The following is a 26,070-nucleotide window of genomic DNA, read 5'->3' as shown; positions in this document are numbered from 1 at the left end:
TCAAGAAAAGAAGAAAAATTGGGCTCTTTAAGAGAGAGACGATCAAATCCCCTCATTCACAAGCTTTTTTTTTTTTCTTTTTTTTTTGGCACATAGTATATATTGGAAATTATAGGAATTTTATCAATAGAAATCTCAAAATTTGAACTAGATATTTTTTTTAACATTTCATAGAGTGACAACAATTGGGTCAAAGGAAAGTTAATAAAACATAGATTCTTCACTTGCTGAAAGTTCTTAATATTCTCTAAATGAGCATGTATAAGCAGGCTTTCCTTAATGTAAACAGCTTTTACAGCTGGAACAGCCAATAACTGCTTTTTCACCTCACTTAGCTCTTTTTGTTTAGTATCCTCAGATAATATCTTCAGATGTTCCATTGATTGACTCAGCTTTTTTCCAGCCTCAACATTATCCTCCATAAATCCCTCAGTGAGATGAAATGGGGTTCTTGAATTTCCAACATTAACTCAGGTTCACGTGGAGCTGGAGAAGATATTGTACCTGAATCTAAAGAGATATCTTCCAAGGGACCTTCCTTAGCCACTTTCTCTACCTGGTCTTTATTCCCAATAGAGATTAAATCCAAACCATCTACTAAATTTGAGAGAGTCTCGGCTGGATTTATTCTTGGGGTTGAGGAGATAGCCAGTTCTCCACCTCTGAAATCGGGAAGGATCTGGTCTACTCCAGGAGTAAGGGGCTGCAGGGGGGGGGGGGGGTAGATTACTGCCAGGGCTAAGGGAGGCTTCCGATATTCCTGAGCCCTCTATATCGCTACCCCTATTGACTAGGTCAACAGGCCACACCACATGATTATCAATGGGACCACAAATCATGGCCACATAGGCAGGAATCTTACCCTTCCAATTCTTCCCGATCTTCAATAGTACAGATTTTTAGCAATGGAGAGAGAAGAACCAGATGAAAATTCTTTCTAAGGGGCGCGTGGCTTTGGCGCACCGCACACCCGCCTCTTTAGAATCTCAATAGTTGATTAATGGTGATGTCATCTGCGCTGCAAAGCAGGTAGAAGGGCAGACAACCACCTGCACGTTCTTCGAATGCAGCTTGTGGCTCGCAACTCACCACCTCCTGTCCTCCATCAGTGCCCCCATGCTTTCTCAATGTAAAGGATGCTTACAGCCACACAGAGATATTCCACAGTCACAGGAAATATCTCAGATTTATTATTGAGGACGTCTGCCCTTGTATTGTTTGCTGCTATTTACCATAGTGTCAGCCCCACATGTCTTCACCAAATGCCTTTACCATGATGGCAGCAGACCTGTACAAGTTGGGGGTGAAAAACTCTCTCTATCTGGATGACTGCCAAGAGCACATCTAAGGCAGGATTAGCAGAGTCGATGCACATGACTATCCAAGCGTTGGAGTTACTAGGGTTTGTTATCAACTACCTCAAGTCTTATCTGAGCTCATTACCTTATTTGGAGTTTATCGGAGCTCTGCTAGACATGACAGGCAAAAGCCTTCCTTCCACAACAAAGGGCTATCACCCTAATGTCCACAGTGAAACAGATTCAGATGAGTCAGCAGACATTAGTACGAGATGTATTGAGGTTGTTGGGCCTCATATCATCAACTGTACATGTCACTCTCTTGGCACACCTCCATATGAGCGGAGCCCAATGGATCCTCAAGTTACAGTGGCTGCAGACCTCTTAGGTCTTAGGGGACAACATCCATGTTATGCAACCACTCAAGGATGGCCTGTCTTGGTGATGGAACAGTTCCAATATGATCAGGGATATAACCTTACAAAATTTTCCAATGCAAATAGTCCTTACAACAAATGCATCCAACCTGGGCTCTTGACATAAGGACTTTGGTCTGCTTGGAAGAGGTTCTGTCAGAAGAACTTCCTAGAGGTAAGGACAATCCAGTATGTTCCAAAAGCTTTCAGATATCAGTTGTCCAACAAGGGCATCCTGGTTCAAACTGACAACTAGGTGGCGATGAACTACATTAAGAAGCCAGGAGGCATGGGATCACACCTCATCTGTCAGAAGGCTGTCCAGATGTGTGCCTAGGCCTTCTCTTAAGAAAGAGTTCTCAGCACCACATACCTAGCTGGCTTGGAGAAAGCAGAGTTGCTTAACCTGCAGCAAATGTTCTCTGAAGACTGCAGGATGTCAGGCCTCACAAAACCTGCCCACCTCCCTGTGTAGTTGGTTTCTGTATTTTCTGCTAAAATTCAAGACCAAGGAGTACCCATGTGAACACGTGACATAATGGCATGAGTGGGCATGCTAGGTGAGGCACAGTCAAAGTTCTAGAAATTTTGACATAAGGTTTCTCAGCCAGGCTTCATCAGATGATGTCACCCACTTCTGAGAACTGACACCTAGCTGTCCTGGAGAACACCTGTTACAGGTAAGCAACTCTGTTTTATGTTTGATTTTGAGATAAGTTTCTTAAAGAAGCCACAGCTCCATACCCTTGGTTTTAGGTACTAGAATTGTCACCAGATTCCTAAACCAAGGGTAAGTTGAAATGAAGGCAAGAGGTAATAGGAAAAATCTAGTTACTGTGATTGATGATTTTATTTTGCTGTTGTTTCAAATCCCCTACCTCTATTCTCCAACTCCTTTTTCCCTCCTCCGAATAAAAAATTGGTCTTAAAGCAGATGAGTATAGCCAGTTAGGTCTGGAGAATATGAGAGAGAGGAGACCCATGAAAGTGTTGAGAAAAATAATTGTGTTTCTACATGTCTTTGATATTTAGGACTCAAGGGTTCCAGAGTCATTTACAGTGTATCATTACAATGGATTGAAGCAATCAAATTACAATGAGAAGGTATGATGGATGATGATAAACAAATTAAATTGTTTGCATTTGAATACTAGTGCTCCTAATTGTGAATATTCAAATGATAGTGTCAATTGCTCAGAAATCTATAGATGAGGAAAAAGTATTTGGTCCGCATTGTAATATATATATATATATATATATATATATATATATAGCTAGCAAAAAAATTTTTTGGCAATTCTACTTCTACTAGTGCAAAAACTCATATACAAAAAACCCCCCACATACAACCGCGGGGAACTGTAAGCACTATTATTATATTTAATAAGTCAAATGCAATATGTGATATTTTTTAGAAATATAAATCTTTTATTAAATGTTTTAACAAATGTACTAATAATTTAAGTGAAAAATCATGTATACATGACATCAAATATTTCAAAACATACTAAAATCTAACTATTAATCCAATCAATGATAAACCCCAGTCTTCTCCTGTATCTGTCCTCAATCTGACCCTAATTGAACTAAATATACCCTAACCTCATTGATGTTGACATGGGTCTGTACAAAGGAATACACCACTTATTGTTTTAACAATCTTGTATATTATGTCTTAATGTACATTACTTATTCAAAAGCAGTTAATATATAATAGTAGTGTAATTCCTTTGATGGAATCTCTCTGTTGTCCCGACAAGGTCCTCGTTTCGCCAATATTGGCTTCTTCAGGGGAATACTTCTATTGAGACCACACATCAATGAAAACAAAAAACTTCCATCACCCGCATCTGAAAGCATAAAGCTCTTATTATATCAAACTCAACACTTCATCTACTAAGTCAATATATACCAATTTTATCACATAAATCCATATATTGCAACCAACACAGTTTTAAAACATTGTATTTATAATGAAATGTTCATTACTGATTGAAAATTAATAATAAATAAATGGTGAGCTTACAAAAAACTTATATCCTGATATCCACTCCTACCTGCGTTTTGAACGGAGTGGATTCAGAAAAAACACATTCTATTCAATCTGGCTCATTGGCTCCTTAAATCTTAATATGTGAAATCTCCCGAATATGAATGTGTTCCTATAAAAATTTACATCCCCATCTTGAAACTAGTTTCAAGATGGGGATGTAAATTTTCTTTTTTTGAATTATTTTATAGGAACACATTCATATTCGGGAGATTTCACATATTAAGATTTAAGGAGCCAATGAGCTGGATTGAATAGAATGTGTTTTTTCTGAATCCACTCCGTTCAAAACGCAGGTAGGAGTGGATATCAGGATATAAGTTTTTTGTAAGCTCACCATTTATTTATTATTAATTTTCAATCAGTAATGAACATTTCATTATAAATACAATGTTTTAAAACTGTGTTGGTTGCAATATATGGATTTATGTGATAAAATTGGTATATATTGACTTAGTAGATGAAGTGTTGAGTTTGATATAATAAGAGCTTTATGCTTTCAGATGCGGGTGATGGAAGTTTTTTGTTTTCATTGATGTGTGGTCTCAATAGAAGTATTCCCCTGAAGAAGCCAATATTGGCGAAACGAGGACCTTGTCGGGACAACAGAGAGATTCCATCAAAGGAATTACACTACTATTATATATTAACTGCTTTTGAATAAGTAATGTACATTAAGACATAATATACAAGATTGTTAAAACAATAAGTGGTGTATTCCTTTGTACAGACCCATGTCAACATCAATGAGGTTAGGGTATATTTAGTTCAATTAGGGTCAGATTGAGGACAGATACAGGAGAAGACTGGGGTTTATCATTGATTGGATTAATAGTTAGATTTTAGTATGTTTTGAAATATTTGATACCAAGAATTTCAAAACAGCACCAAAATGTTCTGGGGAATTGATATATGACAATCAAAATATATAAAAAACACCCCAGTGAGTTATAAATTTTTGAAAAATGCTAAATTATTATGAACAGTTCTCTGCTCGAAACCGAGTCCTTATCTAACTGACCATTGAAGAGAATTTTTTTTAAAAGGTCAACTGCAAGGTGTGGTGAAACACTTGCAAGCTGCCTAATTTACTAAGACACAAAAAATTTTTGACAAGTAGAGGAAGGGTTTCATATATAGATTTTTCAGCCCAACACAAGGTCTGCCAGATTTCCGTGTATAATCATTAACCAATCCTCCTCCACCTGTTATATTATTTTTAAACTCCGTGCTACCCTAGTGAAAACTGCAACTCATATTTTTTATCCCATTATTCCTTCAAAAAGGTTTGCTGTTGTATATATAAAATGCAATTCAACATAACTTTCAGAGTCCCGACTTATCTGATGATGTTAAATCCACCCGACGTAGCTACGTTTCTGGTTCGCAACGGAACCTTTCCTCAGGGGACGTGTTCTTCTAAAGCAGTCGGTGTAACAAACGCTGAAAATAAGATATCAAAGGAGATTTTTTACAGGCGCCATAGAGCGCTCTCACTCTCTTGAAATATTTGATGTCATGTATACATGATTTTTCACTTAAATTATTAGTACATTTGTTAAAACATTTAATAAAAGATTTATATTTCTAAAAAATATCACATATTGCATTTGACTTATTAAATATAATAATAGTGCTTACAGTTCCCCGCGGTTGTATGTGGGGGGTTTTTTGTATATATATATATATATATATATATATATATATATACATACACACACACAGACACACACACACACACCCACTTATAGTTGTGCTCATAAGTTTACATACCCCTGGCAGAATTTGTAAGATGTATAGCATTTTAAGAAAACATAAGTGATCAGACAAAATACATGCTATTATTTTATTGTGTTTCAAATTAAACTATTATGCATCACAGAATAGTGCAATCATTACACAAAGCATAGCAATAAGGGAAATAATAAAATTGTCCTGTTCAAAAGTTTGCATACCCTTAGTTCATAATATCGTGTATTGTCCCATTTTGCATCAGTGACAGCTTGTAGTGTTTTGTGGTAGTTGTGAATGAGGCCCTTTATTTTCTCATGTAGTAAAGCTGCCCATTCCTTTTGGCAAAAAGCCTCCAGATCCTGTAAATTCTTTGCTTGTCTAGCATGAGCTGCATGTTTGAGTTCTACCCAAAGTGGCTCAATGATGTTGAGATCAGGAGACTGTGATGGCCACTCCAGAACCTTCACTTTCTTCTGCTGCAACCACTGACGGATTGACTTGGCCTTATGTTTCAGATCATTGTCATGATGGAAAGGCCAAGTGCGCCCCATGCGCAGCTTCCTGGCTGACGAATGTAAATTCTCCTCCAATATTTTCTGATAAGATGCTGCATTCATCCTGCTATCAATTTTGACTAAATTCTCTGTGCCGCTGTAGCTGATACCCCCCAAAACAGCAGAGATCCACCTCCATGCTTCATGGTAGGGATGGTGTGCTTCTCTTCATAGTGTTTATGGTTGTGGCCATAAAGGAGCTGACCCGCCCCAGCTACTGTGGGGAGGCCACGACCGGGGAGGTGCTCCGCCTCCGGATTGATGGAGAGTGCAGAGGCTGTGGGGTGGTCCAACTAACATAATTTAAATTGGGCCAGCCCCCACCCTCCAGCCTCTTTTTGTAGCGGTTTTGCAGGTTAAGGGAAGTGTCCCCTTTGCCCTCCTTGCAGCCTATCTTTTTCTTGTCCTGGTCCCAGATGAGGCCTGCAGCCCTTTTCTTACATTTGCAGTCAGTCAAACTCTGGGGAGCTTTGCTTGCTTCAGGATACTCCTTCCCTTCAGTGGGTCTCGGCCAGTCGAAGGGAGGCATGCAGGCCATACAGACTTTCAGATACTTGAAAGGTTTTAATGATCCAAAGACAACAACAAACCTTTTCCATCTCAAAAAAATCAACAGAACCAGAGGTCACGATTTGAAGCTCCAGGGATGAAGACTCAGAACCAATGTCAGGAAGTATATCTTCACGGAGAGGGTGACGGATGCCTGGAATGCCCTTCCGGAGGAAGTGGTGAAGACCAGAACTGTGAAGGACTTCAAAGGGGCGTGGGATAAACATTGTGGATCCATAAAGTCTAGAGGACGTGAATGAAGAGTGGGTGGCTCGCGGGAATGGCGGCTACTACCTGGAGATAATACCCTTATTCAATAAACATATACACGGCTAATGCGACTCCACATTGCTCTAAGCTTCAACGGCAAGAGGAAATATGGAAAAAAGGATTTGCATTCACAAAAAAGCGGGGAGTAGCTTGCTTGTTACGGCGGTTACTACCCCAAACCAAATAAGCCTGATACTTCATTTTCAATGCATATCCAGCATAGCTCTCTGCTTCAAAGGCAGGGGAAAAAGACCGATACTTCACGCATATCCAGCACAGCTCTCTGCTTCAACGGCAGGGGAGAAAGTCTGATACTTCACGCATATCCAGCATAGCTCTCTGCTTCAACAGCAGGGGAGAAAGTCTGCTACTTCACTTTCAATGCATATCCAGCATAACTCTCTGCTTCAACGGCAGGGGGAATGAAGAAAAGTGGATCTATATACAGACAACAACCAACAAGGACTGAATTACATAGTCTGGGTAAACAAATAAGCATGGGTGTAGCTTGCTTATTGCGGTGGTTACTACCCTTAACTAATTAATCTAGATATTTCACTTAGATGCAGTTCCAACACTGCTCTCTACATTAATGGTGGAGGTGGAAGGGAAATAGAACCAAAAGGTTACTAAGCGCCAAGAGAAACAGATAAGTATGAGAGAAAAAAAAAAGTGTGAAACTGGATGGGCTGTTTGGTCTTCTTCTGCCGTCATTTCTATGTTTCTATATGTTTCTATGCACACAATTGGAGCACATGCATGGGGTGGTGATACGCAGAGGTAGATGTTTAGGGCAAGTGTGCAGGCGCTCCATTTTTCATTGCGCTGATTCCCCCCATCCTTCTCATTGTGCAGCAGCAATATCCAATCAAAAGGCCTCATTTTCCCGCAGTGTCTGCATCCTTTGTGCCAGACTTGAGGACCTTTCCAATTTTGGTGGTGCATACCTACCGCTATGGGGGTGTGGGAAGACATTTTTAGACTCTCAGTGGGATGGCCCTAGGTTGTTCTTCCAATGCATAGGCAGAGGACGCTTCATGGTCAAAAGTCCCTCTATTGGAACAGGCCGTGCAGTGGTCATGTCAGGAGGGCATTCCTGAAGTAGACAGTCATCCAGCAAGTCTTGCCTGTCCTGACATTTTGTGGTGGCTGTCAAGCAGGCCTGTAGCAATTTCCAAGGGGTATGGGTAAGTTCCAGGAGCAGTGTGCGTGTTTCTTTCTTTATGCCCCCCTCCTCTTCGCATCAAGGGCAGTCCAAACAGGCACCTGCAAGGCAATATATATATATATATATATATAAAAGACAGTAGGTCATATGCCATCGGCCAAAGTGTGCTGATCAAGTGCGACATAAGGGGGATAGGCCGAACAAGCTGGATCAGCTGGCTGAGATGGCAATATGAATACAGCGATCTTAGGCGCAGAAGAAATGGCCCGACAGAAGAAGGCCCGACTGAGATATAGGGAGAACCCAGTGGGGCGGCCTGCTTGAGTGCCTGACGAGTCGGGGAGATGTATCCAGCCAAGGGTTTCAGTGGCACATTCTCAGGCTGGGGTCCTTGTTGGGCAGTGCAGCAGGGCTTTTGTTATGGCACCTTGGGTGATAGGTTCTCCAAGCATCAGTAAGTTTGTGTTCTTGGGAGTCACTGCTGCCGCACTAACCCCAGCAGCAGCAATGGAGGCCATGCTTTAAGACTCCATTACCCGCCCCCCCCCCCCCCCCCCCAATTCACATTGGCTATATCAGATGTCAGTGGCATCTTCAGGGCTGATAGGCCTCCGTGCAAATTGTTATCATGTTCGTGCACGGTATCCTAGATTCCCCAGAGGAGGCTTGTGGGTGTGTTCTGAAGATCTGTGGATACCTGTTATCCCTGGCTGTGCCCCCTCCCCCAAGCTGCATGGATGCTCTTTATGTGGGATAGCTCCCCCCCCCCCCCCCCCCTTTTTAGGTTATGCACCCCTTTGGTTGAGCAGGGTGGATGGGGCAATTGCAGATCCCGTCCAGGCCTTTTGATTGTGTTATGCAATGGGATATAGCTCTGCTGAGGGAAGTGGCACAGCCTGCACGTATCAAATGATTCTCCAAGGGCAAGCAGGATGGCAGTCCTCACACATAGGTGACATCATCAGATGGAGCCTGATGCGGAAAACTTATGTCAAAGTTTCTAGAAACGTTGACTAGGCACACGAAGCATGCCAGCATGCGCCATACCATACGTTCACGTGGGATCCCTCTTCAGTCTCTTTATTTCCGCAGAGCTGTGAGCCTCGCAGGTTGTGATTGAGCTCTAAAAAATATGGCTTTTGCCACTTCATTTTTCATGGATTTGCTTCAGGTCCATCGCCGGTTCCCTCTGGGTGCCTCCCCATAGTGTCCACAGTCAGGTTTTTTTGGCATTCAGGTAAGTTTCTTTTTGCGATCCGTTCCCCCCATGATAGCGGTGCCCGCCGGACATAGACGCCCACCACCATTGTTTTTTCTTTGCCTTTTATTTTGCCCTGTCATGGCCACGTACAATTTTCGCTTATGCCCCCTGTGCCTGAAAACCATGTCAATCACCAATCCTCATGATGTTTGCATCGTCTGCCGGGGGAGCATCGCATGACGACTGCGGTTGCCGCTTATGCACCCAGATGATCCTAAAGGGTCATCATCTTTCGGATTGAAGAAGTCTGAGCCACTGGCATCAGCAGCATCAACGATGGACACCACACCATCGACATTGGTGGGACCGTCGGTTCCGTCGAGGTCACAGGTGGAAAGGAGCACTGGAGACTGACCGCTGTCAATCTCTTCCGGTACAAGTATGCTGGGTTTGTCATCCTCTGCACCAAGGAAGGACCAGGCCGAGCATCAAGGGAAGCCTAAGAAGCATCAGCACTGGGCCCCGTCAGTGCATGTGCCGGGCACAGGAATGCACCGACTTTTGCTGTGATGCCCCCAAAGCAACCCCACAAGAAGCGCCCATGGTCCGCGATGGTCTCCACTAGTCTTGTTGGCAGTCACCAATCCTCCTCGCAGGAAGATCTGGCCATCCCTCCTCATTCCCAGTTGGTCTTGGCATCGGCAACATTCGAGGAGGAGTTAGAGTGTCGAGTCCAGTTGACAGTGGAACAGATGCTGCACAGCTTCAGTCCCATGGCACCGACAGCACTGAAGCCGGTGCCACCCATCCTCGTACCGCTACTGGAGAAGTTCAGTGTGCTTATTGGTGAGTTACTGACCCAGCTGGTGTCGGTTCCCCCCTGTTAATAAGAAGGTGGATGGGCTTAGCCTCGTCCAGAAGACTGCTGGATTCAATAAGCATCAGCTGCTTCACCAGTCTGTGGTGGTCGAATCCACCCTCAAAGGGCCAAGTGCTCTCGGACCCATTCCTTAGCGCCCCTGGGGAAGGATCACAGAGTGATGGATGCTCTTGGGAGGAAGGTGTTCCAAGGTGCCATGCTTATTGCCTGCATTGCTGCCTACCAGCTCTATATGAGCCAATACAGACAACACCACCAAGAAACCATGAAATTGCTCTTTTTGAAACTAACACCATTCAAATTTGCCTTATATACTGCCCTCCTACCTTATTAGAATTAAACATCTCCCCTCTAATTGAATTCCTAACAACACACTTAAACACCTCTAAACCCACAATTGTACTAGGTGACTTCAACCTACACATGGATACGCACCCCCTATCCAACACCTGTCAAACACGGATAGATTTCATGACGGCTCTAGGATTCACCCTAACTACTGACAAGCCCACCCACAAAGCAGGACACTCTCTTGATTTATCATTTATCAAACACAGCCACCTAGAACACATTAAAACAGAATATACACCGATACCGTGGTCAGACCACTTCCTAAGAGAATCCTCTATCAAACATACCGAACAACAAGTAGCTCAAAAAAGAGAACCCACTGAATTTGAATATCATAAGAACATAAGAACATAAGAAAATGCCATACTGGGTCAGACCAAGGGTCCATCAAGCCCAGCATCCTGTTTCCAACAGTGGCCAATCCAGGCCATAAGAACCTGGCAAGTACCCAAAAACTAAGTCTATTCCATGTAACCATTGCTAATGGCAGTGGCTATTCTCTAAGTGAACTTAATAGCAGGTAATGGACTTCTCCTCCAAGAACTAATCCAATCCTTTTTTAAACACAGCTATACTAACTGCACGAACCACATTCCCTGGCAACAAATTCCAGAGTTTAATTGTGCGTTGAGTAAAAAAGAACTTTCTCCGATTAGTTTTAAATGTGCCCCATGCTAACTTCATGGAGTGTCCCCTAGTCTTTCTACTATCCGAAAGAGTAAATAACCGATTCACATCTACCCGTTCTAGACCTCTCATGATTTTAAACACCTCTATCATATCCCCCCTCAGTCGTCTCTTCTCCAAGCTGAAAAGTCCTAACCTCTTTAGTCTTTCCTCATAGGGGAGTTGTTCCATTTCCCTTATCATTTTGGTAGCCCTTCTCTGTACCTTCTCCATCGCAATTATATCTTTTTTGAGATGGGGCGACCAGAATTGTACACAGTATTCAAGGTGCGGTCTCACCATGGAGCGATACAGAGGCATTATGACATTTTCCGTTTTATTCATCATTCCTTTTCTAATAATTCCCAACATTCTGTTTGCTTTTTTGACTGCTGCAGCACACTGAACCGACGATTTCAATGTGTTATCCACTATGACACCTAGATCTCTTTCTTGGGTTGTAGCACCTAATATGGAACCCAACATCGTGTAATTAAAGCATGGGTTATTTTTCCCTATATGCATCACCTTGCACTTATCCACATTAAATTTCATCTGCCATTTGGATGCCCAATTTTCCAGTCTCACAAGGTCTTCCTGCAATTTATCACAATCTGCTTGTGATTTAACTACTCTGAACAATTTTGTGTCATCTGCAAATTTGATTATCTCACTCGTCGTATTTCTTTCCAGATCATTTATAAATATATTGAACAGTAAGGGTCCCAATACAGATCCCTGAGGCACTCCACTGTCCACTCCCTTCCACTGAGAAAATTGTCCATTTAATCCTACTCTCTGTTTCCTGTCTTTTAGCCAGTTTGCAATCCATGAAAGGACATCGCCACCTATCCCATGACTTTTTACTTTTCCTAGAAGCCTCTCATGAGGAACTTTGTCAAACGCCTTCTGAAAATCCAAGTATACTATATCTACCGGTTCACCTTTATCCACATGTTTATTAACTCCTTCAAAAAAGTGAAGCAGATTTGTGAGGCAAGACTTGCCCTGGGTAAAGCCATGCTGACTTTGTTCCATTAAACCATGTCTTTCTATATGTTCTGTGATTTTGATGTTTAGAACACTTTCCACTATTTTTCCTGGCACTGAAGTCAGGCTAACCGGTCTGTAGTTTCCCGGATCGCCCCTGGAGCCCTTTTTAAATATTGGGGTTACATTTGCTATCCTCCAGTCTTCAGGTACAATGGATGATTTTAATGATAAGTTACAAATTTTTACTAATAGGTCTGAAATTTCATTTTTTAGTTCCTTCAGAACTCTGGGGTGTATACCATCCGGTCCAGGTGATTTACTACTCTTCAGTTTGTCAATCAGGCCTACCACATCTTCTAGGTTCACCGTGATTTGATTCAGTCCATCTGAATCATTACCCATGAAAACCTTCTCCATTACGGGTACCTCCCCAACATCCTCTTCAGTAAACACCGAAGCAAAGAAATCATTTAATCTTTCCGCGATGGCCTTATCTTCTCTAAGTGCCCCTTTAACCCCTCGATCATCTAACGGTCCAACTGACTCCCTCACAGGCTTTCTGCTTCGGATATATTTAAAAAGTTTTTACTGTGAGTTTTTGCCTCTACAGCCAACTTCTTTTCAAATTCTCTCTTAGCCTGTCTTATCAATGTCTTACATTTAACTTGCCAATGTTTATGCTTTATCCTATTTTCTTCTGTTGGATCCTTCTTCCAATTTTTGAATGAAGATCTTTTGGCTAAAATAGCTTCTTTCACCTCCCCTTTTAACCATGCCGGTAATCATTTTGCCTTCTTTCCACCTTTCTTAATGTGTGGAATACATCTGGACTGTGCTTCTAGAATGGTATTTTTTAACAATGACCACGCCTCTTGGACATTTTTTACTTTTGTAGCTGCTCCTTTCAGTTTTTTTCTAACAATTTTTCTCATTTTATCAAAGTTTCCCTTTTGAAAGTTTAGCACGAGAGCCTTGGATTTGCACACTGTTCCTTTTCCAGTCATTAAATCAAATTTGATCATATTATGATCACTATTGCCAAGCGGCCCCACCACCGTTACCTCTCTCACCAAGTCCTGTGCTCCACTGAGAATTAGATCTAAAATTGCTCCCTCTCTCGTCGGTTCCTGAACCAATTGCTCCATAAAGCTATCATTTATTCCATCCAGGAACGTTATCTCTCTAGCGTGACCCGATGATACATTTACCCAGTCTATATTGGGGTAATTGAAGTCTCCCATTATTACTGCACTACCAATTTGGTTAGCTTCCCTAATTTCTCTTAGCATTTCACTGTCCATCTCACCATCTTGACCAGGTGGACGGTAGTATACCCCTATCACTGTAGTCTTCCCTGATACACAAGGGATTTCTACCCATAAAGATTCAATTTTGTATTTAGTCTCATGCAGGATGTTTATCCTGTTGGACTCTATGCCATCCCGGACATAAAGCGCCACACCTCCTCCCGACTGCTCCTCTCTGTCATTGCGATATAATTTGTACCCCAATATAGCACTGTCCCATTGGTTATCCTCTTTCCACCATGTCTCTGAGATGCCAATTAAGTCTATGTCATCATTTACTGCTATATATTCTAATTCTCCCATCTTACTTCTTAGACTTCTGGCATTAGCATACAAACATTTCAAAGTTTGTTTTTTGTTTGTATTTTTATTCTGCTTTTTAATTGATAGGGATAAGTTAGAATTTTTTAGCTCAGGTGAGTTTTTAGTTACAGGCACTTGGACTACTTTTCTAATTATTGGAACCTCACTGTCGGGATGCCCTAATTCTAATGCATCATTAGTATCCTTATAACGCCCACCTTATAACATAGACACCCTGAAAGACAAATTAGAAGAAAAACTAGCTGAAATAGATTGCACCGACTGTGAATCTGCCACGACAGCATGGATGCAAACAACCAAAAACTTAGCAAATTAGATAAACCCAATTAAATATATGAGCATCAGGAAACCCAAAGAAACAAACCCCTGGCATAATGAAAAGATAAAGGTAGTCAAAAGAAATCTGAGGAAAAAAGAAAAAGAATGGAAAAAAAATAAAACTGAAAACCTGACTAAATACAGGAAACAACTAGCCTACTATAAACAAATAATACTCAATGCAAAGAAACAATATTATAGTATGAAAATAGAGAAATTCACAAACAACCCAAGAGCCTTGTTTACCATAGTAAAAAATCTCACAAATGATACATCTGACTCTTCACAAAACCTTCCAGTAAATAGATGTAATGAAATAGCTACATTTTTTAACGACAAAATTACGAACCTAAAAACAAAGATTCCAAAACTAACTAAACAAATCATCAAAATGCAAAAAAGAGGCGTTAAATAATGGGAGACATTCAATGAAATATCCGAAATAGAAGTTGAATCAATGCTAAAAAAAAACAAAAAAACTAAACCCTGCCCCACATGCTCATGACACAATACCAACCATAGATATAAAAAAACTAGCCACCACAACCTCTCCAACTTTAACAAAAATCATTAATCTATCATTAAATGAAGGAAACATGCCAGATTCATTAAAAGGAGCAATAGTAAAACCAATTTTAAAGAAAAAGAACAGCGATCCTGAGTAATTATAGACCAGTATCAACCTACCGCTAATTGCAAAATTAATAGAAAAAAACATACAAAATCAATTAGCAGAACACTTAGAGGACAATAATATTCTGTACCCATCACATCATGGCTTTTGCAAAAACTATAGCACTGAAACACTACTACTTGCGCTACCAGACATGAGAAGTTTTGACAGCGGTAAACATTACATTTTAGTGATGCTGGACCTATCAGCGGCATTCGGTACAGTAAATCATGACATCCTATTAAATAGAATTGAAGAAATAGAATTATGCAATACGACAATCAAATGGTTCAAATCATACCTAAACAACAGATATTTCCAAGTGCAAATAAAAAACGTAATGTCAGAAAAAATAAACCTTCAAACAGGAGTTCCGCAGGGATCAGCCCTATCTGCCACACTATTCAACATATACATGCTACCGTTATGCCACCTGCTAGCTGGTTTGGGCATCTCACACTACATATATGCCGATGTTATTCATGTAATACTTCCAATTAATGACTCAATTGAGAAAACATTAACCTTAGCCAACATGTATCTAGATATAATAAAACAGCTCCTAAACCAAATGGAATTAGTTATTAATATAGAGAAAACAGAATTCCTACATCTAGAATGAAAAAACATCACAATCATTCAAAACCCAATCACAATCAATAACAACCAAAAAATACAACTAGCTGAGAAAGTACGTAACCTTGGAGTGATTATCGATACGGAACTAAGTATGAAACAACATATATCTCTAAAAGAAAGGGAAGGATACGCAAAACTTATGACTCTTAGAAGACTTAAACCACTACTAACGACAAACGACTTCCGATCAGTATTACAAGCATTAATTTTTTCGAGCACGGACTACTGTAATGCCCTTCTACTAGGATTACCTTACACCGCAATAAGACCACTACAGGTATTACAAAACACAGCCGCAAGAATTCTAACTGGTAAAAGTAAAAAAGACCATATCACCGAAACCCTAATTGAACTACACTGGCTACCCATTGAACAAAGAATTCAATACAAGACTCTATGCGCCATACATAAATTAATACATGACGAAAAGGCAGAATGGCTGAACACAGCCCTTCGCGTACACGTCCCTAATAGAAACCTGAGATCAGCAAACAAAGCCCTGCTAACTATTCGCTCAGTACAACCAGCCAGACTAACTCAAGTAAGGGATAGGGCCCTATCCCTAGCAGGACCTATAATATGGAACACCATGCCTTTAGAAATCAGAATGCAAAGAGACATAAAAACATTCAGAAAAAGTTTAAAAACATGGCTATTTAAGCAAGCATACCACAAAGAGAATGGAGAGTAGAATCCAGGGAAATGTAGGATGCGGTCAGCAGAACTCTCTCACACACACACACACACACACACACACCAGCTTAATCGAACTGTGTGTATTTTATTTTTATTAGATTACAACAACATAGGACGAGATTTAAGCATAATATATTAAGTATTAACAGATCTTATAGAAGTAGACATGACTTATCACAACCACTAAGTAATATTTAATATGAAACTATGTTACAGTATTTGATGGCACCTGTTTAGTTAATATAATTTAACACATTCAAGCAACATGAAATGATTGCCTTATTGTGAACTGTTGTGATGGCAGCTAGCTTAACAACGGTATAGAAAAGATTTTAAATAAATAAAATAAAGAAGGTGTAGGAGGTAGCTAAGCAGCTGCCTCAACAGCAGCAAGACACCCTCATGTCGCTGGTACACAATGGTCTGAAGTGCGAGGAAATAGAAGGTCCATGCGAGCTATGATGTTTTCGAGACAGCATCGAGGGTCTCTGTAGCAGGAATCAGCACCCACAGAATGGCATAGCTGCAGGCCTCTGATCTCTGACCAGAGGTACAAGAAAAACTCACTGACTTGCCGTGTACTGGAGAGAATCTCTTTGGAGATAGGGTGAGGGATGCTGTGGCCCAACTCCAGGACCATCATGAAACCCTCCAATAACTCTGCCAGTACTCCTGACCTGTCATCCTCCTCTAGGAGGCCATTGAGTCTTGGGGCCCAGGAAGTCTTTCTTTCCGCCTCCTCAATCCCACCTATACCATCAGAGCTCCCATGGCTATCCCAGACAGCAGAGAGCCCCCAAACCCTATCCAGCTCCTCAGTCAACTTTGGAAGCAGGGTTTTGACTGGGACATAGTGAGTGTAAGACAGTTGCCCATACCAGGCACAATGGAACCTCCGGTCAAGGACAGGTTGTGGTTCTTTGCAAACCAATGGCCCAGTGTAACATCGGACCAGTGGGTTCTATCTGTTGTCCGCCAGGGGTACCAGTTGAGTCTAAATTGCCTTCTATGCCCATTTTGGTGGCCGGTAGCTCATCAGGAGGTACTACGAATGGATCTCTCCTCCCTCTTAACTGCCAGAGCAGTTGAGCCTATACCACCAGGGCAAAGAGAGTGGGGATTCTAATCCAGGTACTTCCTGATTCCAAAGAGAACAGGAGGACTCAGTCACCTCAATTGGACTTCATCGGAGCCCTGCTCAAAACAGCTCAGGCCAAGGTCTTTCTGTCATGCCAGAGGGCCATCTCCTTGGCATCCAATTTGGCAGAAGTTCATCAGAGCCAGCAGGTATCAGCCTGGCACATGTTGAGGCTGATGGGCAACACTTCCTTGGCACGCTTGCTTATGCACAGAGCCCAAAGGGCCCTTAGGTCACATTGGCACCAAGCCACTCAGACTCCAGGATTGCATCCGAGTCACCCCCATCTCTCAGGGAATCCTTGTCCTGATGACAGGTACTTTCCAATCTGGAATGGGGGATTTCCATTCAGAGTCTCCCTGCTCAAATTGTACTAACCACGGATGCGTCTACCCTGGGGTGGGGAGCTCCTGTGGATGGGCTTGACACTCATGGTCTTTGGTCCGCTCAAGAAAGTTCTTGTCAAAACAAATTTCTGGAGCTGTGGGTGTTCAAGTCCACGCTATGGGCTTTCAGAGATCGTCTGTCCAACAAAGGTGTCCTGATCCAAACAAACAAGAAGATAAGTTGAATGTCAACAATCAGGGAAGCATGGAATTGTGCCTCCTGTGTCAGGAAGCGGTCTAGATCTGGTCGTGGGCCCATCTCATAGGATGGTGCTCAGGCCCATTAACCTGGCCAGGATGGAGAGCATGGTAGTGGATAGGCTGAGTCGAGCCTTCAGACCCTACGAGTGGTCACTAAACCAGGAGGAAGCCATTGAATATTCAGTCTCGGGGGGATCCCGGACATAAATCTGTTCACGTCCCCTTGCAACAGGAAAGTACCTCGGTTCTGCTCCCTGTCTAGGTCAGATGGCAAACCAGCATCAGACACCCTGGCCGGTCATTGGGGCAAGGTTCTTCTGTACACATATCCTCCGATTTCCTTAGTGAAGAAGACTCTCTTGAAGCTTCATGAGGACAGACGAACTGTGATTCTCATAGCCCCTCACTGGCCGAGACAGGTCTGGCTTCCACTCCTGCAGGAGTTGTCCATTCTGAAACCGAACAGTCTGGGGACTTCCCCAAATCTCATCACACAAAATCAGGGCAGGCTGCAGCATCCCAACCTCCAAGCCCTGTCGCTCACAGCCTGGATGACAAGAGATTAATTCTGCAGCCTTTTGATCATTCTGAGGGAAGTGCCTTGGGTCATGGTGGCTTCTAGAAAGCCTTCCACTAGAAAGTCCTATGGACTAAAGTTGAAGAAGTTTTCTGTGTGGTGTGAGCAGAAGGCCATATATCCATTCTCCTGCCCCACACAAAAACTGCTTGATTTCCTATTACATCTTTTAGAGGCTGTCTTAAAAACCCACTCTGTCAGAGTTCATCTCAGTGCAAATGGCGCATACCACCACGGTGTAGATGGTACACCCATCTCTTTATAGCCTGTAGTTGTACGATTCATGTGGGGCCTTCTTCAATTGAAGCCTCCCCTAAGGCCTCCCGTTGTGTCTTGGGATCTCAATGTGGGATTAGTTTAGCTGATGAAAGCTTCCTTTGAGCTGCTGCACATCTGTAACCTGAAGTACCTGACCTTGAAGATCTTATTTTTTGTGGCAGTCACTTCAGTGTGCAGGGTCAATGAGCTTAGTGACTTATCCACCTTACACTAAGTTTTATCATGAGGGTGGACTTGTGTATGCACCCTAATTTCCTGCCTAAGGTGGTGACAGATTTCCATCTTAAGCAGTCATTGTCTTGCCAATTTTCTTTCTCAGGCCCCATTTGCACCAAGACTAACGAGCACTGCACAGTTCGGACTACAAGCGAGCTTTAGCCTTCTATCTAGAGTGGACAGAAGCCCATAGACAGTCCAACCAACTTTTTGTTTCTTTTGATAAGAATAGGTTGGGTGTTGCCATTGCCAAACGGACACTATCAAATTGGCTTGCAGATTGCATCTCCTTCTGTTATACCCAGGTAGGACTGCATCTTGGGTATCATCTCAAGACTCATTCTGTCAGAACCATGGCAGTGTTGGTGGCCAACTTGCAAGCAGTTCCCATGGAGGAGATCTGCAAGTTTGTAACGTGGAGTTCTCTCCACACAGTCACATCCCATTACTGTCTGGATAGGGATGGCCAACGCAAGAGTAGGTTCAGCCAGTCTGTCCTCCTGAACCTGATTGAGGTGTGGAACCCAACTTTCCCAACCTAGGGCCCATTGTTTGGATTCAGGCTGTCTCCCCCCTCTGTTACCAACAGCACTGGTGTTGTGCCCATTGGCACCTGGTTAGGTGTCTGTTGGTCCCCTTTTGTGTTGGGGAGCATCTTGTAGCTAGGGATTCACCCACGTGTGAGGACTACCATCCTGCTTGTCCTCTGAGAAAGCAGACTTTCTTACCATAACAGGTGTTCTCCAAGAACAGCAGGATGTCAGTCTTCACAAAACCTGCCCACCACCACCCTGCAGAATTAGGTTTCTCCTATTTTTTATTTTATCTTAATTCTTTGTTATGAGACTGAAGAGGGGCCCTGTGTGGATGTATGGTACAGGGCATGCTGGGCATGCTCAGTGTGCCTAGTCAATGTTTCCCTCATCTGGCTCCATCTGATGATGTCATCCATGTCCTCTGAGAACATCTGTTACAGGAAAGCAACTCTGCTTTATGGAAAAAAAAAACCCCCCAAGATCCCCTGAAACCGATGGAAGTCCTATAACCGTGAATGCTATTGTTGCTTTTGTGCTCTGGGCAACATTGGCAACAGTCTTTTCTCAGGTTTTGGATTTGTTGCCCGATAAAAGCAATACTGAGCAGAGCTACAATGAATGTCAGCAACAGCCACCTTTGTTCATATCACAGAATATCATTAATTTATATCCATTGTTGGCAATCATTCATAGTAACCATTTTGTTTTGGTGTCAGGTGGTAATGAAGGGGGGCTGGCAGTTGTGCATTCAGCCCTGGATTTGTTGATAGGCACACATTATATATCTGCCTAGAGCAGCAAACATTTAGGGGCAGCAGTCTGGCTAAGATTTTCTGCTTTCCAGCCATACTGAATATCATTCAGCAGAGAACAGCCCTCTGCCACCTTGTAACAGCTTTTACAGGAGGCAGGGAGAGAGAATAAAAGCATCAAAATTGCCCAGGAACTCTGCAGCATTTACATAAACCAAATTTAATGTGTGTGCTACAAGTCAGTATAATGCAAATAACATTGGGTTCTCTTATGCACACTGATTTTATGCACAGGGTTCACAATCTGTGTGCACATGCATAAACACACAGCTTAGAGGGAACAATGGTCGGTGCATGTGTGGCTTTCTTTCCTCATTGTTTCTCCAAGCTGCAGCCAGAGGTGTGCAGCTTAGACCTTTTTTATCATTTATCTTATGAAAGGGCTTAGTGGATATAGGAATGTATCTATATATAGACTTTGGTTGTCTGGTGAACTTTAACTTAACTTGATGTGCTATTTGTACCCAGCATGGTTACTGGAGGGAGATATCTCATGATTTACCCCTGAAAGCAGCAAATATGAATCATAAGAGCCAATGAAATATGCAGACAATACTGACAGGCCCAAAAGCACTGTCACAGCAAGAGAAGGAATTTTTGTCCAGTTGAACTTTAGAACAGCACTGTCTCAGTGTAAAAATCAACAGACTTGCCCTGATACACTGAAGGATCTTTTATCAAGATGTGACTGTTTGCTTGTCTGTGTGTAAATAGGAGTAAGGCAGAAGGACAATACAACTTAAGCTCATAAACAGGTGTCAGGGACCAGTCAAGGTGAGTCCATAGGTCAGAAAGACCCCCACCCTTCGAAGAAAAGGGGTGCAGTCTGAGATGGAGAAAAACACTCTGGCACACAGCTTGGCATACAGACGTGGCAATTCCCCCGACCAAAGAAATGGAGAGAGGGAAAAAGACCTGCAATGTGGCAAAGACCTCCACCCACCATGTGATTATGCATGAGCTTGTGCATATTTATCAGATGGAAACTATAAGACAGGGGGGCAAAGAAGGAGAAGGGAAGAGAAAACCCTAAGAGGGACCCTGCGAGCAAAGGACCTCCTAAAGGCTGATAAAGCGAGAACCTGTGGCAAAGCATCCCTGAAAGTGAAAGGGGGGCCAGAAGCAGACCAGCACTTCCTGCTGTCAAGGGGAGATAAAACCAGGTGTGGCCAGGAGACTGAAGAGAGGAAACGCCCTGGTCAGGTGCAGAGAGTGACACAGAGTCTGAGACAGTGAGGGGCAAGAGCAAGCCCAGATAACCTGGCATGTACCAGAGCCAGAAGCTCCTTCTGGAACAGCCTGCCCACATTCTCCAGACCTCCAGTCAGCATCTGCTTCAGAGGTGAACAGAGGGATTTTGCCTGAAGCTGGGATCAGGAGTAAGTAAGTCATAAGTATTAATATATTAAGCAGGCTAAGGTTTATGGCATTGTGAAACCACCCATGATACAGAACTTTCTTTAGGGAAAACTGGTGCTTAGTGGCCAGGATGTTAGAGACAGGAACTGTTATTTTTTAAATGCTATATCCTGCCAAATCTGATAAATAAAAGTCTGTTTCTGAGGAGAATACACATTATCTTTTCCTGATTTAGGATTATGAAGTAAGGAGGGATGGTAATTGAAAGTGTCTTGTAGCAGACAGGTCCCTGCACCCCTAAACTCTATAGTCTGTGTGTCAGCTTACCCATGCTTAATAGCCCAGCTAATCACAGTTATCTCAGTCATTTTAGCTCAGGGCTCATAAGATGTATTTGGTTCATATTACAGTATGTAGACTGTGAACACACATATTAGCAGGGACAGTAAAGATGAGTTTGTAAGCTTGATAATAGATAGAAGCCATATGGCCATTCAAGTGAGGCCTTTTGATTTTTTGCCTTGGTATGGGCAGCAGGTTCAGGCAATCTGTCCAATCATGGTAAGGCTAGCATCTTCAACATGTATGGACTTAAAGATCTAAATATATATATATACCCTAGAGGAATGGCAAGATAGGGGAGATATGAAAGAGACATTAAAATATCTCAAATGTTTCCATGTACAGGAGACAAGCCTTTTTCGATTGAACAGAGGCTGTAGAAAATAGGGGTTAATGAGATGAGTTTCAAAGGGGATAGACTCAGGAATAATCTTAGGAAATATTTTGTTACAGAGAAGGAGGTGAATGTTTGAAACAGCCTCCCAGTTAAAATGGTGGAGACAAAACAGTATCTGAATTCAGGAAATCATGGGATAAATACAAGGGATCTCTAAGGAAGTTATGAGAATTATAATGCTAAATTAATTTGATGGATAGGCAGACTGATGTGCATATGGTCTTTTCTGTCTTCATGTTTCTATGCGCTATGAATTCAGCTATTCACTTATTGTTGCCAGGCTCCAATCAACAGTATTCCTTGAGGACAGTGGCATTATTTTATTTGTCTATTGTCTTATTTCTGTAGATACTTGGCCCTGCGGGTGAATCCGATGTGGTGTGCACACATAATAGGTCTAGTCTATGGTACAGGGAGGTTAGCTTTAGAAAAGCTAAAAAGCAATAGGGGATGCACCACCATCTCTCCTATATTCCGCCCTTTTATTTTCAAGCCCTCAGGCTATGATTACTTTAATATCTTTGCATGGTTCTGCAGCTTTTCTTGTCACTTCTTGCTCCTGCCCAGTAGATGAATACAGGCATTGGTCTGTTGGGGCTTTGATAGTGATATCATCCCTTTGCATTGCCACTGCTTAGACATGACCAATCAGGCATATATTCTCACAGCAGAGCATAACGAAATCAATTTGCTTCTTCGCAAGGCAGATTTGAACATGTCATTCCGCTATAATGATAACTTCTCAAGTTAAAACATCTTCATTTTCCTGAACAATTCTTGCTTATTGTCTCGTTTCTTTCAGCTAATGGCATCACTATTGCACTTCCAGGTCGGGCAGTTCCAGGGGCTACATTTCCAGCACTGGCATGTTAGCATTTTGTGTGTCATCTTTTCTTTAGCAGGTCATCATGACATCCAGGCACCTGTCACTTGATGTGTTTCATCCCTGCCAGTAGCACAACTTCTCTTAGCTTTCAGTCAGCTCCACGTTTTGGGTCATGCATTTGCAATGTTGTGAAATTTGTGTTCAGCTACGGGTCTGTAAGTTATTTATTGCACTTGGGCAAGATATCCAGACCCAGCGCTATGCAATTTGGCAAAGCTATTCTTCCAAATGAGATAATTTAGCTTGACCTTTATACTTCCTTGCTGATTTGGGTGCATAAGGTCAGGCAGGCAGATTGAATTTCTGTGTGTGTAGTCTCCTGCTTGGTTACTGGCCATGGATTGGTGGCAGAGGTGCTATTTTGAGGTTGTCTGTTAGCTGTTATGGTAACTGCACTTGGGGAGATTTGGATGGTATGGATCATTAACAAGGTGATCTTGCAAAACCCATTGCTTGTACCTGGTATAGGCAGCATGAACTCTATTGACCCTCTTTGGAATCATGCCAGGTATTGATGACCTAGTTTAGCCACTGTTTGAATCAGGATACTGGGTTTAATGTACCTTGGGCAATCCAAGTAGTGAAAATCTTATGTTCTTATCTTCATACCCAGCAACAAGGTACCTACTCTCTGCCCAACTGCATAGAGCAATTTCAGGAACAGTTAAGCTGCGTTCTTGCTTTGGTACCTTGCATGGATGGGAAAATTTTTGATTTCTCAGAGAAACAATGTATGAGTATGATAGCCATGTCATAATATCTAAGACCTGGCACTCTGCAGACAGGGATATAAAACTTGTCTCCTGCAGTTTGGGCAAACCCACACTCAAGGAGGTGCTCCCACATAAAAAATGGACCCAGTGCTTTTCTTTAGGGGAGATCTAATTTTCCATCTCACATTGGTTCTGCATCCTCAACTCAGAACTTGCGCTGCTTACAATGTATCTTGCCACGTCCCCATAAGGCTTGTAGTTTTAGCACAATTTCAGTTTAGTCCCTTGATTTGTGCTACTCCGTTATGACTGAAAAAGGTATTTGGTTTACCCCTTGTGGGTCAAGTAATTAATATTATTTATTAGTTTTTGATGAATCGCATTTATTCTGTAAATCGAAGTGATGTTATTCAGCAACACCATATTCCCTTGGGGATTCTGCAGATCGATATGGCCATAGGCCGAGTGACTAAGCAAATATTAATTTGATGTGATCTTCTCTTGCAGCTCTTGCGACTTGGTACTCAGGCATGTGGTGGCATTACTACTTAGATTAGGTACTCGTTGTTTTCTTTCTCCCAGGACAAGCAGGATGGTAATCCTCACATATGGGTGACATCATCATGATGGAGCCTATCACGGAACACTTTTGTCAAAGTTTCTAGAACTTTGACTTGGCACACTGAGCATGCTCAGCAGGCCACCAACCCTGCATCCAGCAGGGGTCCCCCTTCAGTCTCTTTTTTTTCTGCATGGCAGTAGCCACGCAGGTTGAGGAGCTCTTACATATATTTCTGACAGGAATTTCCTCACGGAACTTTTTAAAAAAAAATTTGACAAATTTCACCCCATCCGGGGTCCCCCTATCAATATCCCGCTAATGTTAGGTAAGGCTTTACCTTGTTTTCGCAGTCTGTTACCAACGGTTCCCCTTCAAGGCCTGACGGCCACCGACTGCACCGCGGTTAAAATTATTCTCTAACAAGTATGGCGATGAGTTTTCGACGGTGCCCTGATTGTCCAAGGACAATGTCCATCACGGACCCGCATCAGGTATGTGTCCTATGCTTGGGGGCTATCCATGACATCGCGACATGTACCAACTGTGCCCAAATGACCCCTAAGGGCCGCCGGGCCCGCTTAGAGAAAATGGAGCTTCTGTTCCAAACTAAGCAGCCTACTCTGCCGAAAACCTCGACGTCATCGGCGTCGTTGCCTTCAACTCCTCTGCACCGGCCGGACACTAGTGGTTCTCAGTCGGATGGATTCCTCTCGAAGACGTCCACCTCTTTGTCTTCGGCGCCGGAGAAAGACTGGGCCGAGCACCGGGAAAGACATCGACATCGGAAGGCTCCGTCCGCTGCTCCAGGCAAAGCCTCGACGTCGGCATCAACAGAGCCACCGAAGAAAAAGGCCCGCGCAGATGAGCACCCATCCTCCTCCGTACCTGGGACACCGAGGCATTCCCCACCTTCAGTGGTGCCGGAAGCTGAGATTCCACTCACTGGTGGACCCTCCGGCGAAACCTGTACAGCCTCCAACTCCGGAACTGGTCTTTCAAACACCAGCTTTCCGCGAGGAATTGAACCGGATGGTTCAAGAGGCAGTCAGTCAAGGACTTCCGCCTCCATCGGCACCAGCACCAACACAGATGTCAGACACGGATCCGATGCCCACGGTGCTGACTCCATTACTGGACAGGCTGGATATGCTCATCGGCACACTTCTAGCGGTGCCTCCAAAAATGCCGATCTGTCCACAGCCATCGACACAGATTCTCCTGTCATCGGAGGATGATGAATCATCGATGCCAGACCCGGTTCCAGGGCCATCGGGGATTTTTCCATCGAAACGTCCACCGAAGTCACTGATTCCATCGGTGCCTCCCCTGTCTTCAGTACTGCATCAACCTTTATTGGTGCCTCCTCCGATACCATCTGTGCCACGACCCAATCCAACGGGAATAGGCCTCTTCCTTCCATCAGGAGGCCTACCAGGGGCTGCTGATCAACCATACCAACCCTGGAGTGATGATACCTCGGACTCTCAGGATACTGATGGCATCCCCTCAGAGCCATCTCTTCCTGATGAACAAACACTCTCCCCTTTAGAGGATCTGTCATTCATCAGCTTTATAAAGG

At 42.9% G+C, this 26,070-nt stretch overlaps 1 protein-coding gene across 1 annotated transcript in view; it reads left to right on the top strand.

Annotated features, from left to right (window-relative positions):
* MINDY3 (MINDY lysine 48 deubiquitinase 3) overlaps nt 1-26,070 on the top strand; it is a 696,716-nt gene that overhangs the window by 627,217 nt on the left and 43,429 nt on the right. The window contains exon 14 of the mRNA XM_029588822.1: nt 2,747-2,818. Within this exon, the coding sequence (XP_029444682.1) occupies nt 2,747-2,818 (72 nt within the window). The remainder of the gene's footprint in view (nt 1-2,746; nt 2,819-26,070) is intronic.

Source organism: Rhinatrema bivittatum, chromosome 2 (assembly GCF_901001135.1).
Source record: "Rhinatrema bivittatum chromosome 2, aRhiBiv1.1, whole genome shotgun sequence".
NCBI classification, from domain to species: Eukaryota; Metazoa; Chordata; class Amphibia; order Gymnophiona; family Rhinatrematidae; genus Rhinatrema; species Rhinatrema bivittatum.
Note: the sequence above shows the minus strand (reverse complement) of the source record. Positions and strands in the feature narration are given on the sequence as shown.